At 28.7% G+C, this 14401-nt stretch overlaps 2 protein-coding genes across 2 annotated transcripts; both read right to left on the bottom strand.

Annotated features, from left to right (window-relative positions):
- Positions 1-673: 673 nt before the first annotated feature.
- On the bottom strand, positions 674-9670 carry LOC145182845 (uncharacterized). The gene is made up of 9 exons (XM_090083914.1): positions 9456-9670; positions 9221-9302; positions 9000-9131; positions 8449-8554; positions 7969-8026; positions 7685-7851; positions 5725-5855; positions 3995-4067; positions 674-1813 (listed from the first exon to the last, which is right to left on the bottom strand). Exons 1-9 carry the CDS (start codon positions 9590-9592, stop codon positions 843-845), a joined length of 1857 nt encoding a protein of 618 aa, XP_089940040.1. The 5' UTR covers positions 9593-9670; the 3' UTR covers positions 674-842.
- Positions 9671-10126: 456 nt separating this feature from the next.
- On the bottom strand, positions 10127-13832 carry LOC145182791 (vesicle-fusing ATPase-like). Its single transcript, XM_090083913.1, has 3 exons — positions 12629-13832; positions 11547-11830; positions 10127-11383 (listed from the first exon to the last, which is right to left on the bottom strand). The coding sequence occupies exons 1-3, from the start codon at positions 13392-13394 to the stop codon at positions 10226-10228; spliced, it is 2208 nt and encodes a 735-aa protein (XP_089940039.1). The 5' UTR covers positions 13395-13832; the 3' UTR covers positions 10127-10225.
- Between the last annotated feature and the right edge of the window lie 569 nt (positions 13833-14401).

Below are 14401 nucleotides of genomic sequence, written 5' to 3'. Positions count from 1 at the left end.
GTATGTCTGCATTAGTCAGATATTATGTGCATCAGCATCGAAAAAAAATTAAAAAAAGTTATTTTAAATGGTCGGGTTTTTCCTCTAAATGTTATTAACTTGAAGTCGAATTCGTTTAAATTTCTGTTGCTTCACGAAGACAGATACGACAGCAACATTTTTAGGAAGACTACGTACCGGCTCAAGTTTATTCAGTCGAATATCTTTTACGAAGAGGTTGATGAGCCGATGAGCCATGTTAATTTAATGCTAGTTTGTAACATATTATATAGTTTTTGTAATACTTCATATAGTAAGTAAAATAAAAAGTAAATTCAGAACAGAATCTGTTTGATCTTAAACCAAAATTTATTGTGAGTAATAAAGTTACTAATTTGAGCTTTAGTAGCATGAGTCTCAATAAGTAATGGCATTTTCCTAGCTTTCACGTAGCGCGGATTTTCAAGAAAAAACCCTGATTACATTTGCGTTCATTAAACTGCTTAATATAATTACTTTTTGAACTATTGCAGTAAAATACTTCAGCGGCAAATAAACGCGTAACAATTTTAGACATTGAAAAAAGGAGAATTTTTTTCGCAGCAGTTCAGCCATGATAGTAATAAAAAGATAAAAGAATATAAGGAAATGCTGTTGATACTACGACCACCAGAATCAATCAGAAATTGGTCTATTTTTAATGTACATGACAGATATTAAATACGGATGAAAAATAAAGTCTTCTTTACATTTATTAAAAATCCATTAGAAATCAGACGCATCATGCGAGATTTTGAATACCGCATATATACCATATACTTTATTCTTGAAATTTTAACTTCCTTAAATATATTTTCAAAAAACTATTGCATCCAAGGTGGCTTGTTGGAGTTTGCAGGCGGGGTTCCAGGATTACCTAACCATGGTGCAGGTGGGAACGGAGGAGGAACATGTGGCGGCATACGACTTTGCGGTGCAAACGGAGATGCTGGTTGTGCAGGGGGAGGAGCACCGCCTGCATAATTACAATAAGAATTGTTCTGATATATATTCCTCACTGAAGGTACAGAATTCATAAAGTTCGGTTGGTGATTGCTGGATTGCTGTGACAGAAAATTATGATGATTTGGTTGATTGGTAACTTGATAGCTATTAGGATTTTGTTGACCAGAAGTTTGGTAACTACCTGGTGGTTGTTGATTTGTCTGATAACCTAACTGTTTATGTTGATTTCCAGGTTGAAAGCCTGGTTGGCTTTGTTGAGCACTCGATTGATAGTCTTGATTTTGTGGACCAGGTGTTTGATAATTATTCTGTGAGTAATTTTGTTGAGGTTGAGGTGCTTGTTGAGAGAAAGCAGGCGGTATTAATGGTGCGAACGGAGGTTGTGGAAATGCTGGTGGAGCCATAAAATTATAAGAGGGATTACTTTGAAAATATGACGACATATGATCTAAAATTGGAGCTTGAGATAAAGTTGCAGACTTCTGAGAAACGTCCATTTGCACATGGCTTACTTGGTGAGGTTGTTGTGGTGCTTGAACATTTTGCTGAGATTGATGAGTTGAAGTTTGTATGTTTATTGATTGCGTATTTACTGGAGCAGTCATTTGAGTTTGATTGGGAACTTGGTCCGCATATGAGAGCTGCGGTGTGAGTACATGCTGATTCTGAACTTTGGATTTTATAGTTGGGTCAAAATGTTTATGTTCTTGTTTTTGCTTTTCCAGATCTCTATTTAACGATGCGTTTACTGAAAAGGTTTTAGTAAGCACAGCGCTTTGCTTTGAATCTTGAGCTGTTTCTCCGGCGGTAGTTCCTACAACGGATTTTTCTAAATTTTCAGATAAAACCTATGTTATTCTCTTTAAAAAATAATTGATGTTTAAATAAGCTAAACAGTAAATGCTAAGATTACTAATAAAAAACAAAAAGTTAAAGTAACCTTAATATTATAATAGTAATGATGATGATAATAATAATAATAATAATAATAATTTTTACATTAACAACAAAACAAGTTTAATAATAATTGTAATAGTTATAACAATAATTTATATTTTCTTTGAACAAAGTCTTAAAAAAGATGTAATTCTTACAGAGCATGGCGTATTTTATAACAGGCCTATTCACCGTACCGATGACGTCATGAACTGGAGGCAAGTTTTTTTTAACAGAAAAAAATAAACACCTTGTTCTTTTTTTTTTTAAAATCAACAATACACAATAAAATACAATATAAATTTTTTATCTCAACAGTATGCAGTAAAATACAATATATGTAGTAATATATATATATATATAAATATATAATTTACATATTTCAGGTACCAGAAAAAATTTTTTTTCTCTTTTTTGGCCTGTGTTATTAAATACTGAGTTTCGAAATTTTTTGTTTTGAAAAATACAAATTACAATAGTTTTTAAAGAATATATTTGAAAGTATAACCACATGATTTCTGTTCATATTTAGTTGGTATGATTCAGAAATAAGCATCATTAGATTGCACAAAGAAGAAATGCATCTATTATCAGCTACATCACGAAAAATATTACCCACTGACATACCAAATCACCAGGCACTGTTAATCCCCCACAATTGATTTTCTCAGTAAAATCTCTGAATTTCTCATAATAAAAATACAAGTCATCTGAATCTTTATCATTTCCGACAATATATCCGGCTATGTAAATCAGAATCATTTTGACATCTATAGATAATATTTTTTCTAATTCTTGCAAGTTATCAAATATCAAACATTTTTGAATTTGAATCGACTTCACACAGGAAGCATTTTACATAAAAATTTGGGTCTACCAAATAAAATTACTATCATAAAACTTAAAACAGTATTAGCAAGAACACTTGGATTTTTAACTGCTTTTCCAAAAACTGTTCTCCCATAGTACTGCAATATAGTCTTAACATAAACTTCATCTAATAAAAGAATATAATTGTTATGTCTAATATCTGTTAAATTTGAAAAAACCATTTGTAGATAAATATTCTCATGATTAGACTTCACTTTTGATATTAGTCTTGTTAATGTTGTAATGCTAGGAAGTTCAAAGTCTTCTCTGAGATGATTATATGTAGCATGTGACATTGCAAAGTACTCAAATACTCTTACCATTGTTTCAACAGAATACTTTTTATTGGTAACAAGTTTTGAAAAAAGTTTCTGTTGAATAATATTTTTTTTACTACTTATCTCATAAGTATTTAAAAATCGAACAGCTTCTATAATATGGGACCATCTATTCAATATGGTATTTCTGTTTTTTTAAAGAGTTTTTATTATACAATTAACTCCACAATGAAATAATTCATAATGAAAATTATTATCTACTTTCAGAACAAATAATGACACACAAATGTTATGAAAGAACTGATTGAATCAATACTTGATTCTGTTTTAGTATGAAATAGTATATCAACTCCATTAAAGTTGTAGTTTTCTATGTTTGTTTTCAGATCATTAAACAATTTTATAACATCTTTAAAGCTGAACTCAGTAAACTCATCAGGTTAAAAACTTCTAGTTACTGAATGAGTTCTTGAAGTAGATCCGGGACAAACAGATGGCAATACATCAATTAAACTTGATTTTACACACATAAACAGATGGAGGATCTCAAGGTTTTTCTTTGCCATAATCTTTTGTTGAAACGTATCCAACAAGTGGATGCCTTTCACAAACAATATTGTCTCTTGGTATAACAGCCAACTACTTTTTTTTTTCTTCTGGTGTTCAAGGAAGGTCAAAAGTTTTTTCTTTGGAGCTTTTATCATAATTTCCGTTACAATTTGTGACACAGCATTTATGACCCGTACTTATTATAAATATTATTGAACACTTAAAAATTTTGACTAAATATTTTAGCAAGACCAACGCTTCACAAGTATCAAAATTTGGAAATACAAAATGTTCACCTCCAGTTTTTGATGTCATCCGCACGGTGAATAGGCCTATTATAAAGTTTGCCATGTTACAGAGATAATGAGAAAACTTACTTATTGAGGTATTACAAGTATGACTGCTACTTAATGACGTAACAACGGCAGCACTTGATACGTCTGTGGTTTTCTAAAAATGAAAAAAAAAAAAAAACTATCGATGTTTCTCACTTGTAATAACTCTTCTACAAATTAGTTTTACTTTTAAAAAAGATGTCTAAGCTTATAATGTTGTTTAAACTGTTTGATATACTAATATGGTGTTTGTTACAAATGGAAGTGTAAAAAAAAAAAGGAAAGTTTAGCAAGAAAGTTTAAGCGCACTCATTATTTTTTGACTTTCGGTAGAAAAAAAGTCACATAAAATAAAAACTAAAAAAGATTTTATTTTTATTTTTTTTTTTAAAATTATTTCTTTAGAAGATATCTTTACAACTAAGGCAAAAAAAAAAAAAAATTAAAAATTACAACAATATAATATAACATAATAAACTGGTACAATATCGCAAATAAAAGAAATTACAAATGACAAATAAATATAAGTGCACTATGTTTTCAAAGATAAAAAAAAAAAAGTAAATTAGTCCACTAAAACCGTTTTTAAATGCTCCAGAGGTTTTTCACTTTTGATCATTTAAGCATCCATCCAAGCCCAAATGTTTTCAATTGGATTGAGATTATTTGATCTGGTACACCAAGGTATCACTTTTATCTTTTTTTTATGAAGGTTGCAGTGTCCTAGGTACCACAAACTTAGGGTTGTATTTTTCTGACCTCAATCTCTTAACGAACACTTCCTTTCCTGTTAAAAAGCTCAAAATGAGATTCATCGCTAAAAATAACTTTAGTCCAATCTTCAACTGACTAAGACAAGCGTTCCTTGCACCATTTTCTTCTCTTAAGTCGGTCTTTAACGGTTAGGAGAGGTTTTCTAACAGCTACATTAATTCCTATTTTGAATTTGAGCAACCTTTTTCTGATTGTCTCTTTGCTTACCTTAACTTTTAAATATGTTGAGTTAAATTTATGAGCTAGAGTTCTACAACATAACGTAGGATCTTGTCTCGCCATTCTATAGAGATGGTGTTCATCTCTATTAATCAACTTTTGAGGCCTAAAAAAACCTTGGTGAATCTTTGACCTCATCTGTCATGTTATAAGTTTTAATTGTATTCCTTACACAACACTCAATTAATCCTAAAATTTTTCCTGTTTCTCGATTACTCTTACTGTCTTCTTTGCTCAAACCAATAGTTTGCCATTTGATAGCTTCACTGATGCTTATTCTTCCCATTTTACCATAACATTGAGAAATATTGTGGTAAAATGGGAAGAAAAAGCGTAATATTTGACCAATCTTATCATTATGTAAGTTTTTCAGGCTTTTTCAAGAATTTATATGGAGTTAAGTGATAATAACAAATACAGGTATAAAGATTACTAAGAAAAAGACTGACCGGAAGTTTATTTTCGAAGCAATTCTTTCAAAAATAAGTTCAAATATAGATGTGCTTAAAAATTTGTCACTTTTTTAGCATTATCTTTTATGAGTTCATAAAGCTCAACATATTTCCTGTTACGGTTATCACTCTGATAACTTTTTTTTTAAATTTATAGCTTAACATGATTAAAATACACTTCAAAAGAAAATTTTGTAAAATCTTTTATAGTTTTTTATTTTACACAACTTTATCTCTTCCGAATGTTAAAAATTAACGAATGCACTTAAACTTTCTTACACTACTGTATATTGACATTATGTTTGACATACATTGATGTAATTTTACCTGCTTTTTTGCTTTCGGACTTTCAGAGTGTAATGGACTGGATTTCTTTTTCATAATGCCAGAGTGTTTGTGAGGAAAGCGACGGCGAGGAGGTTTACCCTCATACATGTTCATCAGCTCTTTGCATATATCTAGTTTAGGAAAAAAATATAGCGCCAGTCTTAGCAGTTATCAAAATTACGCTTTTTTTAATTCTGTGGTGCAAATTATCATGGCCCAAATGCCCGTCAGGTTTGATTGTTCCCCTGGTCTGATTTTATCATACAAATATTGTTTCTTTTATAAATAATTAACATTTCTAATACTAAAACCTCAGGGGAAATTTTTTTATTAAAAATAAAATCATAGCTTGCACTTTTCTAGAGTTAAGAGATCATTTACACAGTAAAATTATTTTATACAGTTGGATTAAGTTTTTTATGTACATTTTGCTGTTTTTAAATTATTCTATTCAATCTTAGACTTGTTGGCCTTTGTTTTTAATTTTATTCTTTTTTCTGGCATTTTATTCTTTTTTCTGTAAATTAACATTTAATTACTGTTGTCTTAAAAAATGTTGTATTTTTTTTACCTGAAGTTATATGTTCATCAGAGGATCAAGATTCTGCTGATTTAATCAAATTACTAGTACTAAACTGTAATACAAGACAAAAAGTTTAATAAAATTATAGCGCCAATAAATTACTATTTTATATTACAAAAACCATAAGTCAGTTAATTAATCAAGCTATTATTTCAAGTTAAAATGGTTTTGTAGGCAATTTAGAAGGTTGAGCTTTAGATTTTTTGTAACTTTTCAGCTTCTTAGTAAATTTGTATTATTCTACATCTAAGAACTTAAATTACAATTTTTTTGTATTATTCCACAATCTTCTTTTTTGTGATTTTACAAAAAATACCTGCCTTGACCTTTGTACCTGAAAGCTTTGGAAAAAGATCTTGGAAGTGTTAGAAAATTGCAGACATTGTTCTTCCTTACAGAGAACCTAGTCTATTTTGGCTAGTCCTTTCTCTGATTATGCATCTTAGTGTCCTGACTAACTTACAGGCAAAGGGGAAAAAAAAGTACACATTTTTGTTTAATATGTTCAATTGCTTGAGTCTAAATGCCACTTGGTATTACAAAATACTCTGATCATATTGTTGATGTCTTTTTGGATTAGGGAGTATGAAGTTCTGTTTACTTACATTTATAAAATTTCTAGAAAATTCTCAAACATTATAAATGCTTCTGGAGATCTCTTACATTCTGAGTTTATTCAACGCTACATATGAATCATGAGTACTCTAGAAACAAATAATTTTCAAAATGTATTGACTACAAAACCAACCTTTTTTTTTTTTTTTTTTTTTGGAACAGTAGCAATCTATTTATTTCAGGGATAAGGAAATACAAAACACACTTTAAAGTTAGAGAAAAAGTTTAGTTTTGTTACATAGTATTATGGAAGTATTTCAAAAAGAAACTTTTTTTTCTTCCTTTTTTGATCATCAAAATACTTTTTCACTTAAAAAGAGGTCACAATAAAATATAAATGTATTCAGTAACATAATCACATTAAAAATTTTGTTAGACTTGGTGAGCCATCAAACCTGACAGTCACACTGTTCATGATTGTTAAAATGCTTTGTTATTTTACATGAAAAAATATGTTTTGTTACTTTACACGAATAAAGAACATAACTTTTGAATGAAAATGTTATGTTTAACTTAGCACATTGATGGGTGCTAAGTTAAAACTATTGTTTTCTAATTTTATGAATGAATCATGTAAATTTTATGCAAGAGCAATAAAATATTAACTAAGTTGACAATAAATGTGTTCTTTTTGAAACAAAAAAAAAAAAAGAAAAAATTTTCTATCAGAAACAGCAAAGTAAATAAAGATTAAAGATTAAATAACACGAAAAAAGATCTTAAATTTAACAATTTTTTAAAATACAAGGAGCAAAAAAATACCTTCGAGGTCAGCTTCAGTGGCATCAACATGAAAAGTTTTCCACCAATCAACTCTTGGTTTTGATATAAAATCGCGTATATTTTGATTAGACATTTTAAATGCTAGCAACAACACAGCGATAGCAATTACTTGAGGTTTGTAAAGTAAACATAGTGTGGTTGACAAACTAAAAAGATCAATGCTACATATAAAGAATGAAGAAAAAAAAATCCATTTAAATATTGATTACATTTTTTAAAATGTAAAAAAAAAAAGCAAAGAAACTGATGAATAAATACTGCACCTATCATTTATAAAGATCCAGGCTTTTTGAACTAATTCGTTAATTTTGCTTTTCTCACCTAATTATAAAAAACAGAGAAATACATATATTACATCTAAAAAATCTAGAAGTTTAAGTTTACAAAAATGGATAATTAAGGCGTTCTTTTTTTACAATAAATGGGAAACCTTGTTAATGATAAACCAACAGGCAATTGATTATCTTTCCCTAATCAGATATATCAATGTCTAACAAATTTTGGAAGAGTAGTGAGATTTCTTGATTTTAGTTTTTCAGTCAAATTTCAGATTCAGTCAAGATTTAGTCTTTATTTAGGTTTAGTTAAGACTTTAAATTTTAGTCAAAGAAATTTTTTCCCTGCCAAAAACTTTCCAAACACTCAAGCCCTGAAATAATCCTCCAACAATTCATCTAATACAATAAAACCATAAGCTGTAAAAATGTTAGAACTATAAGCTGTAAAAATGTCAGAACATGTACCTTTTAACAGTTTTCCGTATTTAATAAGATACTGATAAGGATGGTTAGTTTGCAAATCAAACTTGATTGTTTGTAGGATTATTCTCTCACAGATCATCACTTCCTCCTAAAAGAAGCTCAGAATTAACAGCAAAATCTTTCTTTTTAAAACGTAAAAGTTATTTAAATCATTGTAGGAAGATATTAAAATTTGTGATGTAAGAAACAAAATTTCAACAAATTTAAACAGAAGATAAACAAAATAAAACAACATATTTCAGTTTATTAAAAGTATTTTTGTCCAAAGCAAATCAAATGCCTAAACAAAAGAACAAGTATTCATTTACAAATTGGGTCAGAGGATCAAAACTTTATAACTGAATGCTTTATAACTAGATTATTGGACATTTAATTATGTTAAACTTCTCTTATTATTAGATTAGTTTGTCAAATACAAAAGCTTTTGAACTTTTTACTAGTATTCTAAAACAAATATTAAATAACACACTTGCTAATATGCTTTTTTTTTTCAAAAAATTTAAAAACAAAAAAAAATTAAAACTAGAGTTTACCCTTGGATTTTCACCAAATGTTTTGAAATGCTTGTCTGACAAAGATTGCTGAGCTACCTTTAAAACATCTCGGCATTTCTTGGGTGTTTCTTCAACTTTACCAGCAAGAAATAAGCAAGAGGCTCCTGTAACCTGGCAAAAAATATACATATATCCATGTACTAAAAAGTTTGTATACTTTCATCTGCTGAACTTTTATAGAACTACAAAATTATAATTACCCATCTGGAAAATTCTTTGAATGAGTGAAACATGTAGAAGCGATGAAAAAAAACAATTCCAGTAGCCATTGTTAGATAACGCCTTTGTCAACTTTCAAGAAAAATACAATACCTTATTGATTATATATAGTACTGTGCAAAAAAACTATTATTGATTTCAATGTTAATAGTAACATTTAATAACTTAATTTTATGGAAATTATTATTAAAGGCTAACATAAAATTGAAAAGATACAAGCCAAGTTTGTTTCCCAGTTCCATTATAAACCGTGCACCTTCTTTCCTATACCTAGCTTCAGTCTCATAGTCGATCCCATCATTGCGTGATGGGGTTTGTAACTCAATAACCTCAGTTGTATGATACCAATGCATTTCCAAACAAACAAAAAAACTTCTTTGTCACTTTATAAGCATCAATAGAAAAAGAGTATTAAAACATAATTAAAAAGTTAAAACAAAATTAAAACATACAAAGTTCAATAAATTTTATTTGTTTACCAAGCTGTTAAATATGATTTCAGAGAGATAAAATTTCAAAGTTTTTCTCAATATTTTATTTGTAAAGTACTGCCAGTTTTATAAAATTTGGCATAAACTCTATCGTTTTATTTAAGTTTATATATAACTGGAGTAAACTTAAAAAAAATATCAATAAAAAAAAATTAAAACAAGGATACATTCAAACTATATATTATAGCAGGGCTTTTGTGTAAGTTATAGAAAAAAAAAATGCAATAAATTTCTACCACTAGATTAAAGTAAAACAGAATAAATAAGAATTAAATGAATTCTGTTAAAACTTAAACTCTTAAAACATTAAATTTATAATCTATATTAAATTTATGTATTCTATAGCAACTCATTATGATTGTTAGAGAAGTGAAAGCATATTGTACGAAGAAAGTCGTGCAAAATGATCTTCACATTTATTATCCATATTTTTACTATTTATAAATTTAATAACAATGAAAATATCAAAATTCATGATACCCTTATGAAACTTTTTCAATAGAAAATACCACACTGTTGTTCTAACAAACAAATAAATTTAACAACTTTATCTTTTTCGTATGATTGGTTTGCCATTTCTGCTAAACTGATTAGTTTTTTCACACAAACACTAATATTCTTTTTTTCCATCCCTCTTTCAATTTCTTTCAGCTCTCTATCAGTAAATAGTTTGAGTTCAGTAAGCACATTAATTATATAATTTAAGTCCTTTATAGCTGGAACATGGATGGAGGTATTGAAACACTCAAGCACTTGCAAGTTTCTAAGAATTTCAGAACTATTACTTGTTCCAATGATCAATAATTTGTGGCCTTTTTGTGCCTTTTTTTTAAATAGTACAATCAAAGTTTGTAAAATCATATTTGAGAATCTGGGACCAATGGGAACATATTCTAAAAGTCGCTCAATATCATCTACTATTATACAGCTTGACTCAGATTTATAAGCATCATCAAATATTTTTTTTATAGCTTGACATTTTGAGTTTTCAGAATAGCCAATCATATTTTCTGGAGACACAACTTTTATAAATGGAAATTGAGATATTTTATATGCCAAATGCGCTGCTAGGGCTGTCTTACCGCTTCCTGCTGGACCAAACAATAAAACACTAACTGGTGAAACTAAACCACCTGATTGAGCTTGCTTAATTAGTAGCTCACCATCTTCTATTACACTAGACACTGGATTACCATACATAACTAATCCATTGTCAAGATAACGTGCAGCATCATCATCGCCAGAACCAAAAGCTGGTTTAACATCATGTGCTGCTAAATCAAAATCATTTTTGGTAACCAATAACTTTTCACATGCTTTTGGGTCAATTTCAACTTTACCTTGACCTTGACTAACAAGTTTATTCATAGCACTAGTAGTTGCAGCACGGACCAAACCTTCTATTTCAGCCCCACTGTAGTTTTTTATTTGCTTAGAGATATCTTCCAGGTCAACATCTGAATGAAGCTTTTTATGCTCCTGAAGCTTTGAAGTATGAATCTTAAGAATTTGTAGCCGACCTTCTTCATTTGGAAGGTTTATCTCCATCTGTACCTCCAATCTTCCAGGCCTAAGTAATGCATCATCAATTAAATCTTTTCTATTGGTCATTCCAATAATCAAAATATTATTTAACTGTTCTACACCATCTATCTAAAAATATAAATTTTACAAGTGTTACATTTTTTTAAATAGATCAAATTCAGATCAGCATTTATTTTGAGAAACTATTGAAGTTTTGAAAATGTTAAAGATTCTTTATTTAATATAAATTCATTAAAAAATTCTTTATTTAATATAAATTCATTAAAAAAACCTTTGATAAAAGTTGGTTGACGACAGTATCAGCTACTCCAGTACTGCCAGTAACAGTTCCTCTTTGTTTACAAATTGCATCTATTTCATCAAAAATGATCATGTGAAGCGGACTATTCACACCAAGCTTTTTTTGATCAGCTTCAGCATCTTCAAACAACAATCTAATATTTTTTTCTGACTCACCAACAAACTTATTTAGAATTTCAGGACCATTTACAATTTTTGGTTCTCTAGCATTTAACATTTTCCCAATTTTACGAGCCATTAATGTTTTTCCAGTACCTGAATGTAAAAGTGATTGCCTATATTAGAATGTTAACATTTTAATAGGACTTTAATAATTAGAACTAAACAAAAAAAGGTATTAAATCGGAAGGAAAGTATTATAAAAATTTTTCAAATATTATATAAAAACAGCTTCTCTTCAAATGGAGTATACTTATTGTAAAGGAATGTGACCCAATTCAACAATAAGCAAATTTATTTTAGCTGTTTGCATGAAACTAGAAACTTAAATAAAAGTAAAATTATTTAATTGAGGAGGGTAAACCCACTTGAAATCATTTATTTCAATATAAAGAATTGCTTTATTCATAAAGTTGTAATTTTAAAGAAATCTTTAAAATCACTACACTATGAACCATAAAGAAATGTTTCATATCAAAATTTGAATCTGTTTTGAATTACTTTACAGAGATTTTTATTTAAATCTAATTAAGTTTTAAATTTAGCTTCAAAAATAAGTTTTATGAACTAACTAGAACTTACATGAATTTGACAAATTTTCATTAATAGGTCTGAAAACAAACTTTACATTCAACACATTTTTCTAGGTTTTAAGAGTTTAAAAAAGAATAATTAAAACATTATTGAAAATAAAAATGCTTTTAACTAAAGCTAATACCTGTTACATTTTTAAGCTAAAAATATAACAGGTATTCATTAAATTTCTAACTGTAAGGAAATAATATATAATTTATACCATAGATAACTTTATTGTAAATGGATTTGCATTGAATTACATTTCATAAAACGTTTTTATAATAAAAAGTTATAATAAAAAAAAAATCACATTAGTACCTGGTGGTCCATACAGGAGAATTCCCTTTACATGCTGCAAACCAAGCTGGTAAACTAAATCAGGAGGGTAAACCCTAGATGCAAATGCTCGTCTGAAAATAACTGAAAACTCTTTATCTAAACCTCCAACCCCCATTTTTGAAAAATCCCAGTCAGGATTTAATATTGAAGTTGTAGTTATTGTGCCACGATATTTACCACTAAGATTAATGTCTGATCCTTCATTTTTGTCAAAAGTTACTTGTGAATTCCTAGTAAGGAAACCAAACCTAGAAACTTTACCTCCCATCATCTCCATTTCCTCTACAGTTAAAACCAACAAAGGAGCTTTATCATTCAGCTTAAAAATAATTTTTTGACTTTTGGCAAATGGTAACCCATCAAAATTGTTGCTGAAAACGTCAAACATTTCATCAGAGTTAAATGACTCAGATATCTTGCTTTTCTTGTACATAAAATCAACTTTCAAATTAAGTTGTTGAATATAGACATTTGAAACTGCCTTAATCTCAACTTTTACTTTTACTTTAGACTGCAGAACAATTTGAGTCCATTCTCTTTGAATATAACTAAGTCCAATAGAATCTGGATTAATTTTTTCTGATTGACAGATACCATATGCAAACTCTAAACCATTATCATTAGAAATGTCTATGTAAAATTTATTAATCGGTTGATAATTTTTGAGTATCTTTGGATTAACTACAAGACAATTAGTTAGTGACAACTCATCACTAGGAGATTTGGTCACAATCAACATTTCCATAATGAATTAAATTTAATTGACTGGTACTAAATAGTTACTTTCCTAAAAAAAAAATTATTGTTAATGTAAATTATGTATGTATGTATGTATGTATGTATGTATGTATGTATGTATGTATGTATGTATGTATGTATGTATGTATGTATGTATGTATGTATGTATGTTTGTATGTATGTATGTATGTATGTATGTATGTATGTATGTATGTATGTATGTATGTATGTATGTATGTATGTATGTATGTATGTATGTATGTATGTATGTATGTATGTATGTATGTATGTATGTATGTATGTATGTATGTATGTATGTATGTATGTATGTATGTATGTATGTATGTATGTATGTATGTATGTATGTATGTATGTATGTATGTATGTATGCATGTATGTATGTGTAAAATAACTGTAACAGAATTGTATAAATAAAACTTAATATAAGTCTTGTGGAAGCGCCATCTGAAGCGACGCCATTTTTCATGTTTACTACACGTACTAAAGAGTAAGTTTCGCAATAAATAAAATGGTGGAATAATAGCTTAGAGTACAACTCTTTATCAGTGAATAACACTAGGAAGCCATTTAAAAAATTTTTCTTTTGAGTTGGATTTCAAACTTAATTTACACTAAATTCTGTACGCTGATTTCAGAAACACGTCAGTTTTATTCTATCACCTCAGGTTTTTAGATTACTGTCTATGAATTAGTAAAATAAAACTAATCAGCCCAGATTTGTTTTGGTATATCCATAGCAGTTTTTACTATTCCTCGTTAAAGGGAAAATATCAGTCCATTTATCACTGATATTTGGTCTTTAACGGGGTTGTATTGGGAACGCCAACATAAATCTTTTTGTAGTCGTTTATATCAATTTAAGATGGTTTGCCTTGATGTTCGTTTATAATGTTGTTTCTAATTTAGGTGTTTCTATTTGCAGTGAAGTAATTTATTTTCATCAGTAATAAAAAGATTGAACTTTAAAAATAATGCACGAACAATTACTCTGAT

The sequence above is a fragment of the Hydra viridissima genome, unplaced genomic scaffold (assembly GCF_058129835.1).
Source record: "Hydra viridissima isolate aposymbiotic clone 2 unplaced genomic scaffold, HvirCarnegie_v1 scaffold_4, whole genome shotgun sequence".
Classification (NCBI taxonomy): Eukaryota; Metazoa; Cnidaria; class Hydrozoa; order Anthoathecata; family Hydridae; genus Hydra; species Hydra viridissima.
The sequence above is the reverse complement of the archived record's forward strand: the minus strand, read 5'-3'. Positions and strand labels throughout refer to the sequence as shown.